At 39.3% G+C, this 19762-nt stretch overlaps 1 protein-coding gene across 7 annotated transcripts in view; it reads left to right on the forward strand.

The window, feature by feature from the left end:
- Positions 1–19762, forward strand: part of LOC134636982 (acetyl-CoA carboxylase) — a 32751-nt gene that overhangs the window by 2641 nt on the left and 10348 nt on the right. For 2 of the 7 annotated variants that reach the window (XM_063487273.1, XM_063487271.1), the window contains exons 3-39: positions 239–371; positions 622–760; positions 1044–1153; positions 1278–1359; positions 1456–1554; positions 1692–1798; positions 1877–1987; positions 2078–2287; positions 2382–2552; positions 4272–4433; positions 4648–4811; positions 4933–5083; positions 5294–5397; positions 6216–6443; positions 6672–6822; positions 6910–7044; positions 7893–8039; positions 8132–8320; positions 8699–8799; positions 8936–9024; positions 9163–9287; positions 9390–9503; positions 10337–10450; positions 10570–10659; positions 10772–10890; positions 13161–13184; positions 14060–14203; positions 14303–14405; positions 14498–14605; positions 14766–14822; positions 15111–15155; positions 16279–16320; positions 16930–17145; positions 17266–17739; positions 18554–18709; positions 18805–18951; positions 19333–19602. In XM_063487273.1, the coding sequence (XP_063343343.1) occupies positions 239–371; positions 622–760; positions 1044–1153; positions 1278–1359; positions 1456–1554; positions 1692–1798; positions 1877–1987; positions 2078–2287; positions 2382–2552; positions 4272–4433; positions 4648–4811; positions 4933–5083; positions 5294–5397; positions 6216–6443; positions 6672–6822; positions 6910–7044; positions 7893–8039; positions 8132–8320; positions 8699–8799; positions 8936–9024; positions 9163–9287; positions 9390–9503; positions 10337–10450; positions 10570–10659; positions 10772–10890; positions 13161–13184; positions 14060–14203; positions 14303–14405; positions 14498–14605; positions 14766–14822; positions 15111–15155; positions 16279–16320; positions 16930–17145; positions 17266–17739; positions 18554–18709; positions 18805–18951; positions 19333–19602 (5131 nt within the window). Of the gene's footprint in view, positions 1–238; positions 372–621; positions 761–1043; positions 1154–1277; positions 1360–1455; positions 1555–1691; positions 1799–1876; positions 1988–2077; positions 2288–2381; positions 2553–3611; positions 4167–4271; positions 4434–4647; positions 4812–4932; positions 5084–5293; positions 5398–6215; positions 6444–6671; positions 6823–6909; positions 7045–7892; positions 8040–8131; positions 8321–8698; positions 8800–8935; positions 9025–9162; positions 9288–9389; positions 9504–10336; positions 10451–10569; positions 10660–10771; positions 10891–13160; positions 13185–13598; positions 13749–14059; positions 14204–14302; positions 14406–14497; positions 14606–14765; positions 14823–15110; positions 15156–16278; positions 16321–16929; positions 17146–17265; positions 17740–18553; positions 18710–18804; positions 18952–19332; positions 19603–19762 lie in introns of those variants that run through there. The other 5 variants (XM_063487276.1, XM_063487274.2, XM_063487272.1 and 2 more) reach the window with 5 other exon arrangements.

A 19762-nucleotide genomic window follows, 5' to 3' on the forward strand; every position in this document is an offset into this window, starting at 1 on the left:
GTAAATGTGTTTGAACAAGAAATTCTACTCTTTTTAACAATTTCTTCAATTATTTTGTTTCTAGGTTGTTGGGGGGGTTTTTTGTTTTGGGTTTTTTTTTTTTCCCTACTGTTGTCATAGATTTTTATTTATGGTTAGACATTCTGACCATTTCACCAACTTATCCAGAAGCTGTATAACCAAAGGGACATTATATTTATATCCTTTGTTGTTGTTTTTTTTTTATTTATTAAAACAGATCAAGCATGTCAGGCCTGCACCTGGTGAAACAAGGACGAGATCGCAGGCGTATTGACCTCCAGAGGGACTTCACTGTTGCTTCTCCTGCTGAATTTGTCACACGCTTTGGTGGTAACAGGGTCATTGAAAAGGTAAGAAATTCTGATTTAAAAAAAAACAACAAAAAAACCCCAAAAAACCCAACTTGTTATATAGGGACAATAATTTCAATCTCATTTATAAACTCTGCAATAATAACGAAAAACATGAAAAGATTCAAGTTCAAATTGTGATATTATGTCAGTCAAATGATTCACTGTATGTGCATTTCATAACTTTCCTGCTATATCGTGATTAGACTATGTTAACAATAGTAACTGAACTCATGCTCTCCTTTTTCAGGTGCTCATTGCAAACAATGGCATTGCAGCAGTGAAATGCATGCGCTCCATCCGCCGCTGGGCCTATGAAATGTTTCGCAATGAAAGGGCAATCCGTTTTGTTGTCATGGTGACCCCAGAAGACCTGAAGGCCAATGCAGGTGAGCTAAAGTTTGGTTTCCCCAAACAGTAGACTCATTGTATGTGGTACCAGCTTCAGCAAATTTTGAGACTTTTGAGACAGGTATATTGACGACATGATTTCCCTAGGGATTAATAAAGTATGTTGATTCTGATTCTGATGATTCTAAAATGTGTGATTTTATTTCACACATTTTAGTTACACTTTAACTATCTTATAGCTAATATGACTGGCCTTTTTTGGTATTATTGACAGGACTGAGAATAATTGTTCATGTTTTGTCATCTTTTTTGTGCTTACAGAGTACATCAAGATGGCAGATCATTATGTGCCTGTACCTGGGGGGACTAATAACAACAACTATGCCAATGTTGAGCTCATTCTAGACATTGCTAAACGCATACCAGTTCAGGTATCACCAGAATATTTTTCAATAGTTTCTTCTGTAATTACCTTTCTTTCTTTCTTTCTTTCTTTCTTTTTTTTTTTTGTTTGTTTATTTATCATTTGGTGTTGTATTGTTTTATGTATTATAGGCAGTGTGGGCTGGATGGGGGCATGCCTCAGAAAACCCCAAACTCCCAGAGCTCCTTCAAAAGCATGGCATTGCTTTCATGGGTGAGGAGTGAGGGTCACTTTGTTGACCATCATCTGTTCTTCATTTGCCAGAGTAACTTAAGAGTAAAGTGTTAAAATTCTTCTCTCTTTTCTTAGGTCCACCAAGTCAGGCTATGTGGGCGCTTGGAGATAAGATTGCTTCCTCCATCGTGGCTCAGACAGCTGGAATTCCAACACTGCCCTGGAGCGGAACAGGTAGGTCATAGATTCTGGTCTCTGAATATTGTAGCTGGTCAACATTCCTAACATTTCAGATGAAATAAAATATTAACAATGCACAGTGACACTGACAAGTTTCTATGCTGAGTACATTTTGGGATCTTCTTTTTCAGGTCTGACAGTGGACTGGCCAGAGAATAACCAAAAGAAGAAAGTCGTCAGCGTTCCTCACGACTTGTATGAGCTCGGCTGCGTCCAGGATGTAGAGCATGGCATGAAAGTAAGCAATTCACCTAATAGTGTATAATGGAAAATGAGTGTTGCATGCACTCTTTCTAACATCTCTTTCTATCACAAGGCTGCAGAGAAAATTGGCTACCCTATAATGGTGAAGGCCTCTGAAGGTGGTGGAGGAAAAGGGATCCGTAAAGTCAACTCTGCTGATGACTTCCCTAACCTGTTCAGACAGGTAAGTGAACATGTACAGCTTTTCCTGCTTTTTGGTACAGTGGTATTTTATGTATTCTATGATTTCATGAATATATTTTATCTTTTCTAGGTCCAGGCAGAAGTCCCAGGATCGCCCATTTTTGTCATGCAGCTAGCCAAGCATGCCCGTCACTTGGAGGTTCAGATTTTGGCTGATCAGTATGGCAATGCCATTTCCCTGTTTGGCAGAGACTGCTCTGTTCAGCGACGACACCAGAAAATTATAGAAGAGGCTCCTGCTACCATCGCCACTTCTGATGTGTTTGAGGATATGGAAAAGGTATTCCCCCTCTAGCATCACTTGCACTGATAAATGGAAATCAGTACCAACAAATTTCAAGCTTGAATTAACTTGAATTGTTCTCGCCTCTCAGTGTGCAGTGAAGCTGGCTAAGATGGTGGGTTATGTAAGTGCTGGTACAGTTGAGTACCTCTACAGCCAGGATGGCAGCTTCTATTTCCTGGAGCTCAACCCTCGTCTACAGGTGGAACACCCGTGCACTGAGATGGTGGCTGATGTCAACTTGCCTGCTGCCCAGCTGCAGGTTGGTCTCATTTATTCAGTAGCTCACAGTTACATCATACTCATTGTCCACTACAGGACAGTCACAGACTCTAAAAATAAGCATGCTTCACCACGGTCGATGCTATGATGGGGCCTCTGGTTGCTATGGCAACCAACGGCAAATGTGCAATGTGCAGAAACACTGAAGCGGATCACGGAGTTGTAGCAGCGATGGGTCACGTGGTCTGCTCTGCAGTGTTTAGGATTGTGTGTAAATAGGTCAGTGGCAATGAAGCTGAAGGACTGCGAGGGCATTGTAGGCAAGCTGATTGGGCGCTACTTGGGAGTGACACACTATCTGATTCAGTGCTCATTATCTTGGTTGGTTGAAAGGTGGATTGATAAGCTTCAAATAGGCATGACAAAGAAATCTTTTGGGGGTTCTTTATTAAAAAATGGGGAAAAAAGTAATCATGGTCTAATACAGTGGTTCCCAAACTTTTTTTGCTGGGCCCCCCTTTGTTTTACAAGAAAAATGTTCGCACCCCCCCTCGCGCGCGCATGCGCACACGCACGCACGCACACACACATCCTCCAACCACACACACCCATATTTTGCTCCATTGCGGTTTATTTCACACCTCAAACATTTAGTAAACAATTAAGCAAATACAAGTAATCTGCAATAAATGACAGGTAGCAATAAAATACTTAACTACTAACTCTTTTAAGCTACGTCCACACCTACACGGGTATTTTTGAAAACGCAGCTGTTTCGTCCACACGTAAACGGCGTTTCGAATCACCGAAAACTGAGATTTTTTAAACCTCCTTCTTTGCATTTACGTGTGGACAAGGAATACAGAGTTCGTCACGCAACGTCAAAGGTATGTGCCTTTTTTCACGTCACGCTGTGCGCCGCGTTATTGTTTACATGAGATGAATTGCAGAATAGCAGGTAGAGACAAAATAGTGTTAATCTGACTATCTGCAGGTTTTACATGCTTACATATACACACGCAGCTACTGTCCCTCTATTTAGAAAGGCAGAGGTGTCATGGTGTAATTATTTTACATGTAGTTGTTTTTTTTCCTGTGTAATAATATTCAACATTGCTATCAATACATTTTTCAATCCCTCTGCAAAATGGGTTCAAAAACATAAACAGCTGTGGGATACTGTTTGTCCGTGATTTGAACCGGGGGAACAAATTATGGCAGGATCAGCCTGATATTATTTGTATCCCACTGTAACTTTACTGTATAAAGAGCTAACATCTCCAAAATGTCAGGAGTAGTTAGTCATTACAATAAGTGTTTGTGAACTAAAAATCAAGAATGTGGGATACTGTTTGTCCGTGATTTGAAGAACCCAGCGCGTGCTCACGACATGCAGGGGAGACCTACCTTGGCACTTGTGCAGGTGAAACCAAAGGGAAGATATGCTTCACCATATTTTCTAGTCTGGCTTAGAATGAAGTTGGTTTGGAAACATATTCAGCAATGCTTCATCTCCTGATTTGCGTTTGTGGAGGCGCCCCGTGCTAGCAGTGTCCAAGCATTGTTTTTGTTTTGTTTTTTCCTTTTCATGCCGTGCCCCCCCTGCAATGGCTCTGCGCCCCCCCCTAAGGGGCGGGCCCCACACTTTGGGAAGGTCTGGTCTAATATATGCTATTTAGTCAGACTGTTCTCTGTTTTCCATGCTAGTTTATGATCACCAGTATAAACATGTGTTACATTAATAATACTCTTTTTTTAGATTGCTATGGGTATTCCTCTTCATCGGATCAAAGACATTAGAATGCTTTATGGCGTTCAGCCCTGGGGGGACTCTCCCATTGATTTTGAGGCTCTGTCAACTGCCCCATCCCCACGGGGCCATGTCATTGCTGCTCGTATCACCAGTGAGAACCCAGATGAGGTAAGATTCACTCATTCCTGCTGTGCAAAAGTTTTCCAGCCAAAGGTTACCCAACGATTCATATCTGCTGACGTTATTGTGTGACTGATATTACTTTTCAGTCTTCTTCTTTTTTTTTTTTTTTCTTTTCTTTTTTTTTTTAACAACAAGTACTATTATCACTACTGTTTAAATGTCCAGTTTGCATCACTGTGTTTATGCTGTGTGATTGCAGGGTTTCAAGCCAAGCTCTGGAACAGTGCAAGAGCTGAATTTCCGCAGCAATAAGAATGTGTGGGGCTACTTCAGCGTTGCAGCGGCCGGAGGACTGCATGAGTTTGCTGACTCCCAGTTTGGGCACTGCTTCTCATGGGGAGAGAATCGTGAAGAAGCTATCTCGTGAGTATACTCAGAATTAAGAAACATTACTCTTATTATTTTTACTGCATTTTATTATATACACTTACCAATATGGATTATTTCTGTACAATGTCTAAACAGAGGTTATGGCTTCTTTTAGAAACATGGTGGTTGCGCTTAAGGAGCTGTCTATTAGGGGTGACTTCAGGACAACAGTGGAATACCTCACTAAGCTGCTGGAGACAGAAAGCTTCCAGCACAATAGTATCGACACAGGCTGGCTGGACAGACTTATCTCAGAGAAGATGCAGGTATGTGGAGATTATGCAGCTGTTGCCAATGGATGTTCTTAACTGTAATGACAGGTTATTTAATGTTTGACCCATATGTTAGTGTCTGCACTGAAACCACAATAAAACCAAATGTTGGGATGATAGTCTCTTTGGTTTATCCTCCTGATATCCACAGCATGTAATGCATGACTGTTTTTGTGTAAGTTGTAAAGTGTAATTTACATGCAGGCGGAGCGTCCTGATACCATGCTGGGAATTGTGAGCGGTGCTCTGCATGTGGCAGATGTTAATCTCAGGAACAGTGTTTCCAACTTTTTGCACTCTCTGGAAAGGTAAAAATCTAATGCAAATAATATGTGGTCAAATACAGTACTGCACAAATTCTCTAGCCTCAATCCATTATATATTGCTAGGAACGTGGGAAATGTGTGCAGTGTTTTGTTTTGTTTTTTAAACGTGTTTAAATACATAGGAATGCAGTATATAAGGCAAAAAAATATTCTAATGAGCTTGAAAGTGAATATTTGGTATCACTACCTTTAGTCTTCAACACAGCCTGCCCACACTGAGGCAAGCTTTCTTTTCATTTCTTGAAGTAGTCTTCAGGAATAGTTCTCCAGAGTTGTTCCATTCTTTGTCGAGATGATAGTCAACGACTAAAGGTGTACCGCTGTGTGCATTTTCTATCCAGGTATGGTTTTATTGCTTTGACAGTGTCTTTGGGATCATCGCAATGGTGAGACACTTTCTGATGAGGCTTCAGAGAACTGTAGAGGATCATTTCATTTTTGTTAAATATATATAATTGTTTTAGGCCCACCATTTGTCCAGTTTCTTCATTTTTTTTAAGGGCACACTGCACACTATTGGTATTTGTCATAGATTTTGCTAAAGAAATGGGAACAGATGATTTGTTTCTGAGATGGGCTGCTAACAACAGAGCTGCAATTTGAACTTGTTTCTTTGCTAAACTGTTTCTTATGTGTAGAAGAATTACTGGTAAATTAGTTTTGGTCAGTATTTAATATGTAAACAAACAAATGGGTTGTAATCGTTGTAATCTGTTGTAAGCCGCAGTAGAAACAATCATTAAAAAACAAACAAACAGCACTTTGAATAGATAACATGAGACACTGTACTCTCTGACCAGGGGCCAGGTGCTACCAGCACACACGCTGCTCAACACTGTGGATGTGGAGCTGATCTATGAAGGTACTAAGTACGTTCTGACAGTGACTCGTCAGTCTCCCAACTCCTATGTGGTCATCATGAACAATTCTTGTGCTGAGGTGGATGTCCATCGGCTCAGTGATGGCGGTCTTTTGCTGTCATATGATGGAAGCAGCTACACTACGTACATGAAAGAAGAGGTGGACAGGTAAACAAAACCATTAACTGTATGAAAGAATTGTTACTATTGTAACTGTAAGTTTACCACAGGACAACAATTTAAAAAAACAAAAACAAAACTGCAAATATTTCTTATTGTTATTCTAATCTTAAATGAATAAAAATACTTTATTCATTTAAGATCTTCACATAAAACATGACACTGAAATCTTCTAATTTCTGGTTTGTTAACACGGTTTTTGTTTTTTGTTGGCAGGTATCGCATCACAATTGGGAACAAGACGTGTGTTTTTGAGAAGGAAAATGATCCCTCGCTGCTGCGGTCTCCTTCAGCAGGAAAACTCATTCAGTACACTATTGAGGATGGCGGGCATGTGTTTGCTGGCCAGTGCTACGCTGAAATAGAGGTACATTAGTTTAATGGTTAGTTGTGTGCGGTCCACTATAAAGATGGAATCTGTAAATATACATTATGGTTATTTGCAAATAAACAGGTGATGAAGATGGTCATGACCCTCACTGCAGCAGAGTCTGGTTGTATTCACTATGTGAAGAGGGCTGGAGCAGCATTGGAGCCTGGCTGTGTCATTGCCAAGTTGCAACTGGATGACCCAAGTAGAGTGCAGCAGGTACTTTGTCTCATCATTCCACTTTATTGTTGTCACAGATACAGTATTTGCTGTGTAGCAAGTAGGATTTTGTATAATGCAAAATGACGGTTAATGTAATATTTTTGTTTAAATCAGGTTAAATTAGAGCATCGGTTTTAGCTTTGATGTCATTTGGCCATGAAAAGTATCTTAGCAGGTATCTTGGCAACACTGAGTATTAGTTTGAATATGCATGTGTTGCGTTTAATGATTAATCGCTTTATGGAGTTGAATGTTCAGCTATATGAGGGGAACCAGTGTGCAAGAAGAGACAGACAGACAGACAATTAAAACTAACGGATGTTAAACTCCAGCACAAGCGTCTCAAACTAAGACGAATAGATACGTCACCGACACATCTGCTTGCTTTCTACAAGCCATACCTGAACAACCCCCAGACATGAGAGTATACACACACACACACACACACACACACAGATATCCAGCCTATAAGCATTTCTTTGCTCTACCATTGTATTATAATTACATATCATTATCTGCCATAGCAAACCAGTGAGGAACCAAATGAACCAAAATGAGGTTGAGCTTACCATCATCATGAGTCTATATTGCACCCATATGGTGAAGCAAAGAGCAAAACAGCAGTAGAGTTCCCAAGAAATTGTAAAATTACCAAAATCGAATAAATTAAAAAAAATATAAAACTTAACACAACAAGTAAGAAGAGAATAAACTAAGCAGTGGATTAAGAATTGCTTATTTCACACTATAACCTCTACCTCCTACTAGAACACACCATTGACACTCTGATGTATTTCTAAAAATCCAGTGACATATTAGTAATCGGTATTTGTATTGTCTCACAGGCTGAGCTCTACACAGGGACCCTGCCTTCTATCCAGGCAGTAGCTTTGAGAGGAGAGAAGCTGCACAGAGTTTTCCATAACACACTGGGTCATCTTGTTCACATGATGAATGGCTATTGTCTACCTGAGCCTTTCTTCAGTGCTAAGGTAAGAATTCATGTACACCAGTGTGCACACCAGCATTACTTTGCTTAGTCTTGAACAGTTTCTGACAAACACACTTCTTGTGTCTCTCCTAGTTGAAAGAATGGGTGGAAAGGTTAATGAAAACCATGCGCGATCCTTCTTTACCACTGTTGGAGCTTCAAGACATCATGACGAGTGTTTCAGGTCGCATCCCCCCTGCTGTGGAGAAGGCCATCAAGAAGGAGATGGCTCAGTATGCCAGCAACATAACTTCTGTGCTTTGCCAGTTCCCCAGCCAGCAGGTGCATCACAAACACTTGCACATGAACCACATATTTCTTACTACACATAACTTATCAGCTTTTCAGACCTGAGCTCCTTATACAGTTACAGCCCACTTTCATGTGACCATTTTTTTAAAATGTATTTTGAAAACAATGAACCCAGTGGCTTCATGTTTTTCTAAGAATGCAGAATGAAAGTACCATATCTAGGTGCGGGTGTGAGTGAGTGACAAATAGATTTGTGGTCCAGAATTTCATGTAGCTTTTAAATTTCTTTACATAGCCTGTAACACACACTTGTTAAGGAACATGTTGTCAGTGCCAAAGGGATTAAATGCTTATCAGTCTCCACTGCTGGTGGGATTAAATGCTTATTGTTTCTTCCTTTGTTTCCAGATTGCAAACATACTGGACAGCCATGCAGCTACTCTTAACAAGAAATCAGAGAGAGAAGTCTTCTTTATGAACACACAAAGCATTGTTCAGCTGGTGCAGAAGTGAGCAACATACTCTTTATCTAAATATCATCAAGTTTTAATCCTAGGGTTTAAAGTAAATGTTTTGTCTGTGTGCTTTATCTGCACAACAGCATACATTTTTCTTGTAAGACCAGAATGTTTTTGTGTCTAACAGGTACCGCAGTGGCATCAGAGGTCACATGAAGGCCGTCGTGATGGACTTGCTTAGACAATATCTAAAAGTAGAGATCCAGTTTCAGAATGGTGAGAAACAGTGACTTGACACTTTCTTGCTTGGATAGCAGAAAAATTGCATTAGCATATTCTCACCACTTGATGGTGCTCTTAAACCTCAAGTTTCCTGTCCAGTTTTTACCAACGCTCTTATCTATCTGTTAACAGGACACTACGATAAGTGTGTCTTTGCACTGCGTGAGGAAAACAAGGGTGACATGGCCAATGTGCTCAATTATATCTTTTCCCATGCTCAAGTCACCAAGAAGAACCTACTGGTTACTATGCTGATTGTAAGTATCCATTCTTACTGATTTAGAAATTTCTATGAAAAAGTGATTTTCAGCAGTCATGCCTTTATCATATTCTTCTTCTTCCTCTTCTTCTCCATGTAGGACCAGCTCTGTGGCCGTGATCCAACATTAACTGATGAATTGATGGCCATTTTGACTGAACTCACCCAGCTCAGCAAGACAACCAATGCAAAGGTGGCACTGCGTGCTCGGCAGGTCAGAATTGAACTCCTAATCTTGTTTGACATACTACAATGAAATAACAAAATTTAATAAAACAAAACAAAACTGTACAGCAATGAAGAAGTACTATTCGGAAACTAAAAGAAGTTAGTTGGAAAAAAAAAAGATCTAAAAGCCTGTTTGTTTAGCTGAAAAGCTTGTGGTACTACTTTTGAAGTGGCAGAGGCTGTGGATTGGCTCAGGTAATGCCTAATTGGTAGCACTGTGGATTTTTTAACCTCTGGCGTAGCCTGACATGCACTTTTAAGATAATATTGCTATAATTTGCAGCAACATGGGCCTTAAACTCTGTGATTGTTCTGTTGAGCAGTAATGTGCCCTGTAAACACAGTATGAAACAAAATGTCATAGTTTGTAGTTGTATCTAGCTTGCTCATTTTAGTAATGCAATAGCTAATATTCATCCATACATCTCTGACAGTCTGTGTAGAGAGAAGTCTTTTCTCTTTGCTGTTTTATTAAAAGTAACTGTTTGTCAAAATGCAACATCAAAGCTCAGAATCACCTGTGATGGCTGAGCAATACAGAAACACCAACACAACTATAAATGTAACTCACTACCAGACTTTATTTATTTAGTATTTTCCCACCAGATGTCACTATATGCTCTCCACTGTGTGAGAGAGAAAATTTATTAAAAAAAAATTAAAAATAAATATAAAGTAAAACATGTGACACATTAGCACAACAAAGTGTGTAGCTGAAACAGTGTAAAGGTTGACACTGCCAGAAAATGTAAAGGAAAGCATAATTAAGTATTGTTTGCTGTGCTATACCTGAAGAGCACATTTATCTTATTCTTCCAGGTGTTGATAGCTTCCCACCTTCCCTCTTATGAGCTACGACACAACCAGGTGGAGTCAATCTTTCTCTCTGCCATCGATATGTATGGGCACCAGTTCTGCATTGAGAACCTTCAGGTGAGCATTAAAGGGCAAGAGCAGTAGTTGTGGCTGTGCATGTGTTTCAAAACAACAGACAAAATGTCCAAGGTGTATGATTATACTTTTTTTTTTCTTTGTTATTTTTCTTTCTCTAGAAACTGATCCTTTCAGAGACATCCATCTTTGACGTTCTCCCCAACTTCTTCTACCACAGTAATCAGGTAGTCAGGATGGCCGCCCTGGAGGTGAGAGGAATAAGAGTCTTGTTTATTAATCAGTTTGTCTGAATTTAAGTTGAACAAACTTTACAAACACTTCACATATCTGACCAGCATTGCCTGTCTTCAATAATGTCAGGTGTATGTTCGGAGAGCATACATCGCCTACGAGCTCAACAGTGTTCAGCATCGACAACTGAAGGACAACACATGTATAGTAGAGTTTCAGTTCATGCTTCCCACTTCACATCCCAACAGGTATTGCTCATGAAAATAGCTGAAACACGTACATGTGCATTACTATTCTGCTGTCCTGACCCCCTCCTTCCCCCAGGGCGTCGTGCCATCAGTAATTTTACTCATACTCACATGTTGAATTTTCCATTAAAAGTTAGCTTTTATCAAAATTGCTTGCAAGGTGACAACACAACAATAATAATATTAGTCTGCGTGTTAGCAGCGGGACCTGCAATGATGTGCTGCAGTTGCTGCTTATGCCTGTGTTTCTAAATAGAGGAACCTGAATTTTTTCCTGTCTTACAGTTTTCTACAACATTTTATTATCTCTTTTTTTGAAATCCTAAGTGAAGGTGTAGCATGGCTGCACAAAATTTTCATGACCTATTATACTGTAACTGTTAAAAGATAAAGAATACTTATTATTAAGTACAGTGGATATAAATAGCATACTCACCCTAGTTAAAATGCCAAGCATCTGAGAAATAAAAATTAAAACCACAATAAATAATTCTCAACTTTTAGTACCTTTAATGTGACCTATAACCTGTACAATTCAATTGAAGAAACAAATCAGCATAATAAGCTGGTTGCATAAATGTGCACAACCTTTAATTCAGCTGTCTGCAAGAAACTTGAAGGGTTTCTTGTGACTGGTGGTAGAAATGTTTTCAATTCTGTCCACTCCACTAACACTTAAGTTTCCAGCTAAAGAAAAGCAGCCTCAAAGCATGATACTGCCAACACCGTGCTTCACCTTAAGTACGGTAATGCATAGAGTGGTTGTAGCACCAAACGTTCTGTATGAAATTGTGCCAAAAAGTTCAACCTTCAGACCGTATCACATTTTCCCACAAGCTTTTAGGAGACTTGTGTATGTATGTTTTTGCAAATTGTAGTCGCGCATGGATGTTTTCTTTGTCAGAATAGGCTTCAGTCTTGCAACACTAGCCCATAGTATAGACATAGACTGAGTAAATGTCAGGAAAATCCTATTAGGACAGCTGAACTTTATGCGAGGTTAACGAGAGTCTCTAATTGATGACAAGTGTGTACTCAAGAAAACTGAATGCCACGATTAAATTAAAAGGTGCTTCAGTAATGTACTAGTTTTAGAGGTGTGCATTTTTATGCAGCCAGCTTATTGTACATTTTTTATGTTTACATTTTTTTCCCCATAACAGATTGGTTTGTTTTTCTCTTGAGTCGTACAAGTTATAGGTCACAATAAAGGTGGGAAGAATTTTTATAATGATTTATTGTTGTCTCATTATTTTTTTCCCCAGCAGGGATGTGTGCACTTTTTATATCCACGGTCCCGGTTTTTTTTCCTACCTCTGTGTCACTGTTCGCCATTGGTTTTCCTGTAAATGTTGTCATGTGCAAAAAAAGAAGGTATTTTTCACCACTGAAAATACTTTTCTTGGTTTGTTAAAACAGGACTGAGCAATTAAGCAATTGAGAATCAAGAGTTTCAGGTCACGTGCTCTTGCTTAAGTTCTGAGGGAAAAAAAAACATGTGGCACAAAAAAAGTCAGAAGTTATTGTACATGCTCAGTATTTGAAAAGGTTTTTAACAGACACAGTACTGTGGCATTTCTGTTGCACTCACTCAGTTTCAGCAGCTGGGTTCAGTTCGTCCATGTGTGATTGCATGTTTTGTGTATTTTTTGTTTGTTTCGATGCATTTGCTTGTGGATACTAAGTAGTGCTTATTTTTCGAAATCCTTGCACTCATCCATCCGCATGCTTGTGTTTTACTGAGTATAAATTAACCTTCGTTTTTGCATCATTATTTGTGACATACAGAACGGCATGAGAGTGTGACGTGATCCGCTCTTTGTTCAGAGTCAGTCTCTGAACAGAGTTTTTTTTTTTGTTTGTTTGTTTGTTTGGGTTTTTTGGATCACGTGATGCATGTGTAGAGGAAGCAGTTAAGTAGCAAAATGTGTGTTTATTGTGAGAAAGAGTTATTTACCATAATTTTACCATTCATTACATCCGTTTCTATATGCAGTGGATGCATACAAGATTCTGAAACTCCACCCATGAAATCCCCCCCCCACACACATACAGAGCACCAAGGATACAAATGTAATTGGCTGCATTTACATCAGATGTGTTTCCTGTTAATCTTTTTATGTGTGAAGTCACAGAATAATTTGATTGTTCCTGGTGCAAAAATATGTCAAGGGACACATATAATCACATGCACACATTGCTACACCTTAAATGTCTTCCTTCTGATGCCTGTCACTAACCACTTGATAATCAATGTTATTTGATTTCAGAGGGAACATCCCCACTCTAAACAGGTAAAACATTCTTTTAATTGCATCGACTACCGGTGACAAGCTAGCTGCATGAATAAAGCTGTAATTCAAGTTGAGATTAATTATCTAGTTGTTGGTTATAAAGCTGTTTTATGCGTTTAGATTTAGTAACTTTGGTCTAGTCTGGTTGATAATTGCAGAGTAATTTAATTTTACTGACATCAGCATGGCCTATGGCATTCAACCTTTCTGCCAAAAAATGTCTTTACTGATGGGTGCCTGTTTCTGTTGAAATGACTGCCCTGTATCTAACTGCTGTGTGTATGTGCTTCAGTATTGTGTAAGTTTAAGATAACTTATGTATGTAATATAGTTTAAGATGATCACATAAAATTTTGGTAGAAATCATATACTAGTACGCATCTCCAAAACTGAAACCTCTGACTGTCCTGCCAGGAAAATGTTTCCTTCAGTCCTGGAAAATCTTAAAGTCATGGACACTAAATTAGAGGAAACTAAACCCCAGGACCCTAAAGCACCAGAAAATGAATCACAGGATGATAATGCTGAGAAGAATAATGCATCAGATTTGGATACTGTGGACAGGTTTGACACATAAGACCTCTCGAGTGCTTATACAAGCTGTAACTTTGGGGTTGCCTGCTTACAATCAAAGGACTAACACACATCAAAATGAAACTTGGATACTTGAGGGGTCATTCTGGTGGTTTTACATTTTCTTGTTCTCTGCAAAGCGATGTTATCGTAACAGGATATATCTAAATGTCCTTGCCTACGGTATAGCTCTTTTCCTATGTTCATTCCTTGGTGGCGTTTTGTTACTACTTGTTTTTTTTTGTTTGTTTTGGTTTTTTAACATTCAAGCCTTTTTTAATATTTCTCTGTCTGCACCTTAGGATGTCATTCTCATCCAACCTGAATCACTACGGCATGGTGCACATGGCCAGTGTGAGCGACGTTCTGCTTGACACGTCTTTTACACCACCCTGCCAGCGCATGGGAGCCATGGTGGCTTTCCGCAGCTTCCAGGAGTTCACCAAGTCAGTCCTTGTGTAAAAGAATTCTAAACTTGAGTGGTTTTTATTGGGAGGTAAAAGTATCACTAATCGTTTTTATTTATTTTTTTAAATATTTTATAGGAACATAACGGATATGTTGAGCTGCTTCTCTGACTCTCCTCCACAAAGTCCAGCCTTCCCAGAAGGAGGCAATCCCGTGCTGTACGGTGAAGAGGACAACAAGGTGAAGAGGACAGACTTGTACTAGTCACTAGCCTGTCACTGACCCCTATAACTAAGGATTCGAATTAGATGTGTATTTGCTTTGTCACCCAGAGTATCCAGGATGAGCCTATCCATATCCTGAATGTTGCTATCAAGACTGACAGCGACATTGATGATGATGGCCTGGCAGCTATGTTCCGGGAATTCACTCAGTCAAAGGTGGGAGACATCTACAGCAAAAACTTTGTATCTTGTCAGTTAAGAAAATGGATTAGAATATATGAGATGGCTTAGCTCGTTCTTATCATCCTGACTATAAATATATATATTTATTTATTTATTTTTTTTTTTTTTTAACAACATTTTTTTCTTATTCCAGAAATCTCTGCTGTTTGAACACGGCATCCGAAGGTTGACTTTCCTCGTAGCTCAAAAGGTGAGGCTTCTGATTTAAAACTTAAAACTCAGAAAACCATCCATCTTCACCATCAGCTGCCTTGCATGCCATCAGTTCAGCACTACTGAACCGCATGTACCAAAATATCAGAAATAAACTGAGCTTGCATCTGACCTTTTTGTTATTACTAATATTTTATTAATTTGTTATGTGTGGCAATACTGTAGTAATTGTGGTAATAATTTGCATTTGAAATTTAGCTGGTTTTCCTCTTTTGTCTCTGTATCTCCTTCTGCATGCCTTGCTTTGCTGCATTTTTGATGACAGGATTTCAGGAAGCAAGTCAACTGTGAGGTGGACCAAAGGTTTCATGTGAGTAATGGAAGGCAGAAGAATTCTGTCGTCAACAGTGCATTTGTTTCACAACCAACACAAATTACATGGGAAGTGCAAAATATCACTGTAGATGTTGTTGGAAACGCCACCTACAGGAGGTAGATTAATGATAGTGTATTAACATGCATACACTAATTCTGTTTAGCACAGACTTTTTTAATCTTTGCCATCCTGCAGCTGCTTGTTTTTTTTTTTTTTTGGTTTTTTTTTTTTTACAGCTCGGTTATACCAGCTTAAATAAATCACACAGATTGTGAGCTCATCATTTTTAGATGGAAATGCCCTATTAGTGATGGGACCACACATTTTAGCCACATAAGAGTTGTGGCAGTTTTGTGATGTACCATTTGTCTTTCAGACTTTGACATATTATCAAGAGACCAGTTGCATTTAGATGACAGGGATTTGAATAGAAAAGACAAAGTCATTGTCCTCGTCATAATAACAGATGTCCCTATCATTGTGGCCGCTACTGTTTTATGCATGCTCACTCTGAAAAGATTTTTCTTCAGTTCACTATATTGCAGTGGGTCATTTGCAATCAGTGTTAAATCATAGCTGTGAAGGTTTACACTGTGTATACTTTTGCAGTCATCTGATTATTATGTAGCTTGTGATGTGATGAGGGCGTCTCCAATCCATCTGGCATTATTTTGGCAAGTGGGAGACTTCATGTGATAACATCAGACAGGCCTACCAGGCATTATTCAGAGAATCACTGGATCTCTGAAAGGAGGACATGTTTTATGCATTAGAGTGTAATGGGTGCTTATATGTTAAGCCCATTGATATTATTATGTTAGCCCTCTGCTTTGGTGAATACTTAGTGATTTCTTGATAGGTAAATTATCGCAGTAAAAGAACACAGAGCCCCCTGCGTGTCGATTAAGGTTCTAATTGTGACTGTTCCTTTCCATATAGCTATTTCAGCAAAGACCATAATGGCTTTTTTTGAGCTGCTGTAATTAGGCTCATAGTTGGTGAAAGTCTAATTAATTTGTCATTCTTAACACAGAATTGCTGTCTTTATAGAAAATGTAATCTGTTATGTACAACATTTTGATTCATTTATTTCTTTATCTTATGGTTATTTACACAGAGGGAATTTCCTAAATTTTTCACATTCCGTGCCAGGGACAAGGTAGGTGCTCACATAACACAAATCCAAATCATCACTATCATATAAAATGTATTTTTGCTTGAATGTCAAATTAATGTTGAGCCTATGGAGAAGGGACCTCTATTGGAAAGATGAATATACTGTGTATTTAATGCACATGTATGTCGGATTATTCCCATGACAATGAAACAGCCTGTTTAGGGAAAAAAAACAAAACAGACTGACCACCCGTTCCAAGCAGTGTTAACTTTCATTCAGTTGCAATCAGTGATGGCTCTTCATTTCTGCTACTCCTGATAGTTTCACTACAATGACATGACTAAAACTCATTAAACTAATGAACTCTTTAATTATGTCCCCCATTTAAGAGAAATGACACCCATTAGCAGCTTTCTGAGATTGATATTGCCCATGACTTAATTTACTTAATACAGTGTGTGGCTCATGGGCGTCTTTTTACACTTAAACCAACTGAGCAATCGTGAAATTGCCAATTTAAACTGTGTCTGTTAATGTTAGAGGTGCTAGTTAAGAAAAAAGAACTGAGGTGCTCAGTAAAATATTGAAACAACCTTGTCTCTGCAGGACTGTGTTACTGTTTGTTATTGTATCCTGTCTTTGTCTCAATAGTTTGAGGAGGACCGGATCTATCGTCATTTAGAGCCTGCATTAGCATTCCAGCTGGAGCTCAACCGCATGCGGAATTTTGCTCTCACTGCCATTCCATGTGCCAATCACAAGATGCACCTGTATCTGGGTGCAGCCCGAGTGGAGGTGGGCACAGAAGTTACGGACTACCGTTTCTTTGTCCGAGCCATTATCCGCCACTCTGATCTGGTAACAAAGGTAAGATTACAAGCTGGGTTTTGGATGAGAAACTTTCTTTCTTTTGCCTTTAATTTTTAGCCCCCAAATTCTGCCGTGTTCGATGCTGTTGAGATTTATTTTTTCCTCTTCTTTTATTAGGAGGCCTCCTTTGAATACCTTCACAATGAAGCAGAGCGCCTGCTGCTGGAAGCTATGGATGAACTGGAGGTGGCTTTCAACAACACAACTGTGCGAACTGACTGTAACCATATCTTCCTCAACTTTGTCCCTACAGTCATCATGGACCCATCAAAGGTCTGGGAAAATATTACCCACAAATATCTGATTGACAGAGTAAATTACTGCCACTGTGTTTGCTTCCTGCTAATCTTTTCCTGTGAACTTCAGATCGAGGAGTCTGTACGCTCCATGGTGATGCGTTACGGCAGCCGTCTGTGGAAGCTTCGAGTCCTGCAGGCCGAGTTGAAGATTAACATCCGCTTGACTCCAACGGGGAAGCAAATTCCCATCCGCCTCTTCCTTACAAATGAATCTGGCTACTACCTGGATATCAGCCTCTACAAGGAGGTCACTGATTCCCGAACGGGACAGGTGGGGCCCAAAGACCGACAGGTGGGGCACTCATACATCATCCATCTCATCTCCTTATTGTCCATTCACTGGTAAAGGGCATCAGCTCCTTCCTGGAAACCTCAGCTTGTAGAGTGCAATTTGCCAGACTCTGTTGTAAATTTCTCAGTTGTATATATCATAATAGAAGATTCAAGTTTTGATTATTTGGAGTAGAGATCCAGTATGGTGTCTTGCCCATAGCCCATTGGACAATTCTTTTAGCAATATCTTTTTTCTAAACTCAGGTAACTCAGGTAAGATATGCGAGATTCATCAATCCAGCCGTCCATTCATCTTTCAGTGGTCATGGCCATCCATTCAGTAGTAAGGCAGTGCTGAAGAGATGAAAGCTACATGAAGCAATGAAGGAAGATTTCTGTCATCTTCAACACATTTCATGTCTTATTTTTGTCTTTTTCTCATGTTTGCTCTGTGGTAGCTTTAATGGTTCCATAATATAAGAGATTCACAGTTTGTTTTTTATGTGAAGACTGTTATATGGTTACCAACAAAAGTGACAGCTTGAAGTGTTTTAGCTGTACTCATTTCATGCATTAAAATGTAATATTGTTGGGAGGATAAATAATGAAGTAATAACACATACCAAAGTTGGAACATAGTGAGAGCGCTACATGAGAGGAATTCTTTTGATGTCCAGTAACTATGAGAAGTGCTTTTAATCATTATCACGTTTTTTTAGTTGTTGTTTTTTTTTTTTTTCTGTCATGTGTTTTCATCTTGATTTCATCTTAATGCCAAGGTTGTTGAAGAGATCATTGTATCACTAAAGTGACCACTTCTTGCCTTTTTCCAGATTATGTTCCAAGCATATGGAGACAAGCAGGGCCCCTTGCATGGCATGCTCATCAATACACCGTATGTTACCAAAGACCTGTTGCAGTCTAAACGCTTCCAAGCACAATCTCTGGGCACCACCTATGTCTATGACTTTCCAGAAATGTTCAGACAGGTACTGTACAAAAATGTGCCTATTATATTTAGCTTCTGCTTAGATGTACTAAATAATAACATATTAACATGCTGCCTATTTTATCCTATCTTCAGGCTCTGAAAAAGCTGTGGCATTCATGTCAGGCTTATGCCGACTTACCTCAGTGTCCTCTTCCTTCTGAGCTGCTCACCTTCACAGAGCTGGTTCTTGATGCTCAAGGTCAGCTGGTACAGATGAATCGACTGCCAGGGGGCAACGAGGTCCGTGTTTAAGCTTGAAGCATGAAAACAAACCTTGAAAAGCAGGAATTTTTGACATTGACATTTTTTGACACACTCGCCTCTTATTTCAGAATGTACACATTTTCTTTTGCTCTGATGCAATAAAGATGGTAGTATAGATAAATAGATGACTGTATATATTATACTTCTATTTATTCCAAAGATGTAAAGCTGCGTTCTGATTCTGTCTTGAATCAACAAATATGGAGGATTTCACACTTTTTATTCCACCGTTGAGCAAACATGGTCATGTTCAAAATCAGAAAAACAACTATGCAGCTAATGTGGTTTATTTATTGTCTAATACTTACAGATATTCTGTATTTATTGGGTTAAAGTTTCCCTATTTGATCTCTCCAGATTGGCATGGTGGCATGGCGGATGACCCTGCGAACCCCAGAGTACCCAGCAGGACGTGAGATCATTGTCATAAGCAATGACATCACACACAAGATAGGCTCCTTTGGGCCCCAGGAGGACATGCTGTTCCTGCGAGCCTCAGAGATGGCTCGGGAAAGTGGCATCCCCCGACTCTATATTGCGGCCAACAGCGGTGCCCGCATCGGTCTGGCAGAGGAAATCAGACATATGTTTCATGTGGCCTGGCAAGATCCAGCTGATCCTTACAAGGTCAGCCAGCAGAGTCTCAGAGACATTAGGCTATACTTAAACTTTAATTTAAATTTGTATAGAATTTTTTTTTTTAAGTGAAAGCCACTAATCACTATTTGTAGATAATTATTGAGAATATCATAATATTCCTAATACTTATTTTAGTAAGTTTTAGTTA

This window comes from Pelmatolapia mariae, linkage group LG10_11, assembly GCF_036321145.2.
Source record: "Pelmatolapia mariae isolate MD_Pm_ZW linkage group LG10_11, Pm_UMD_F_2, whole genome shotgun sequence".
NCBI lineage: Eukaryota > Metazoa > Chordata > Actinopteri > Cichliformes > Cichlidae > Pelmatolapia > Pelmatolapia mariae.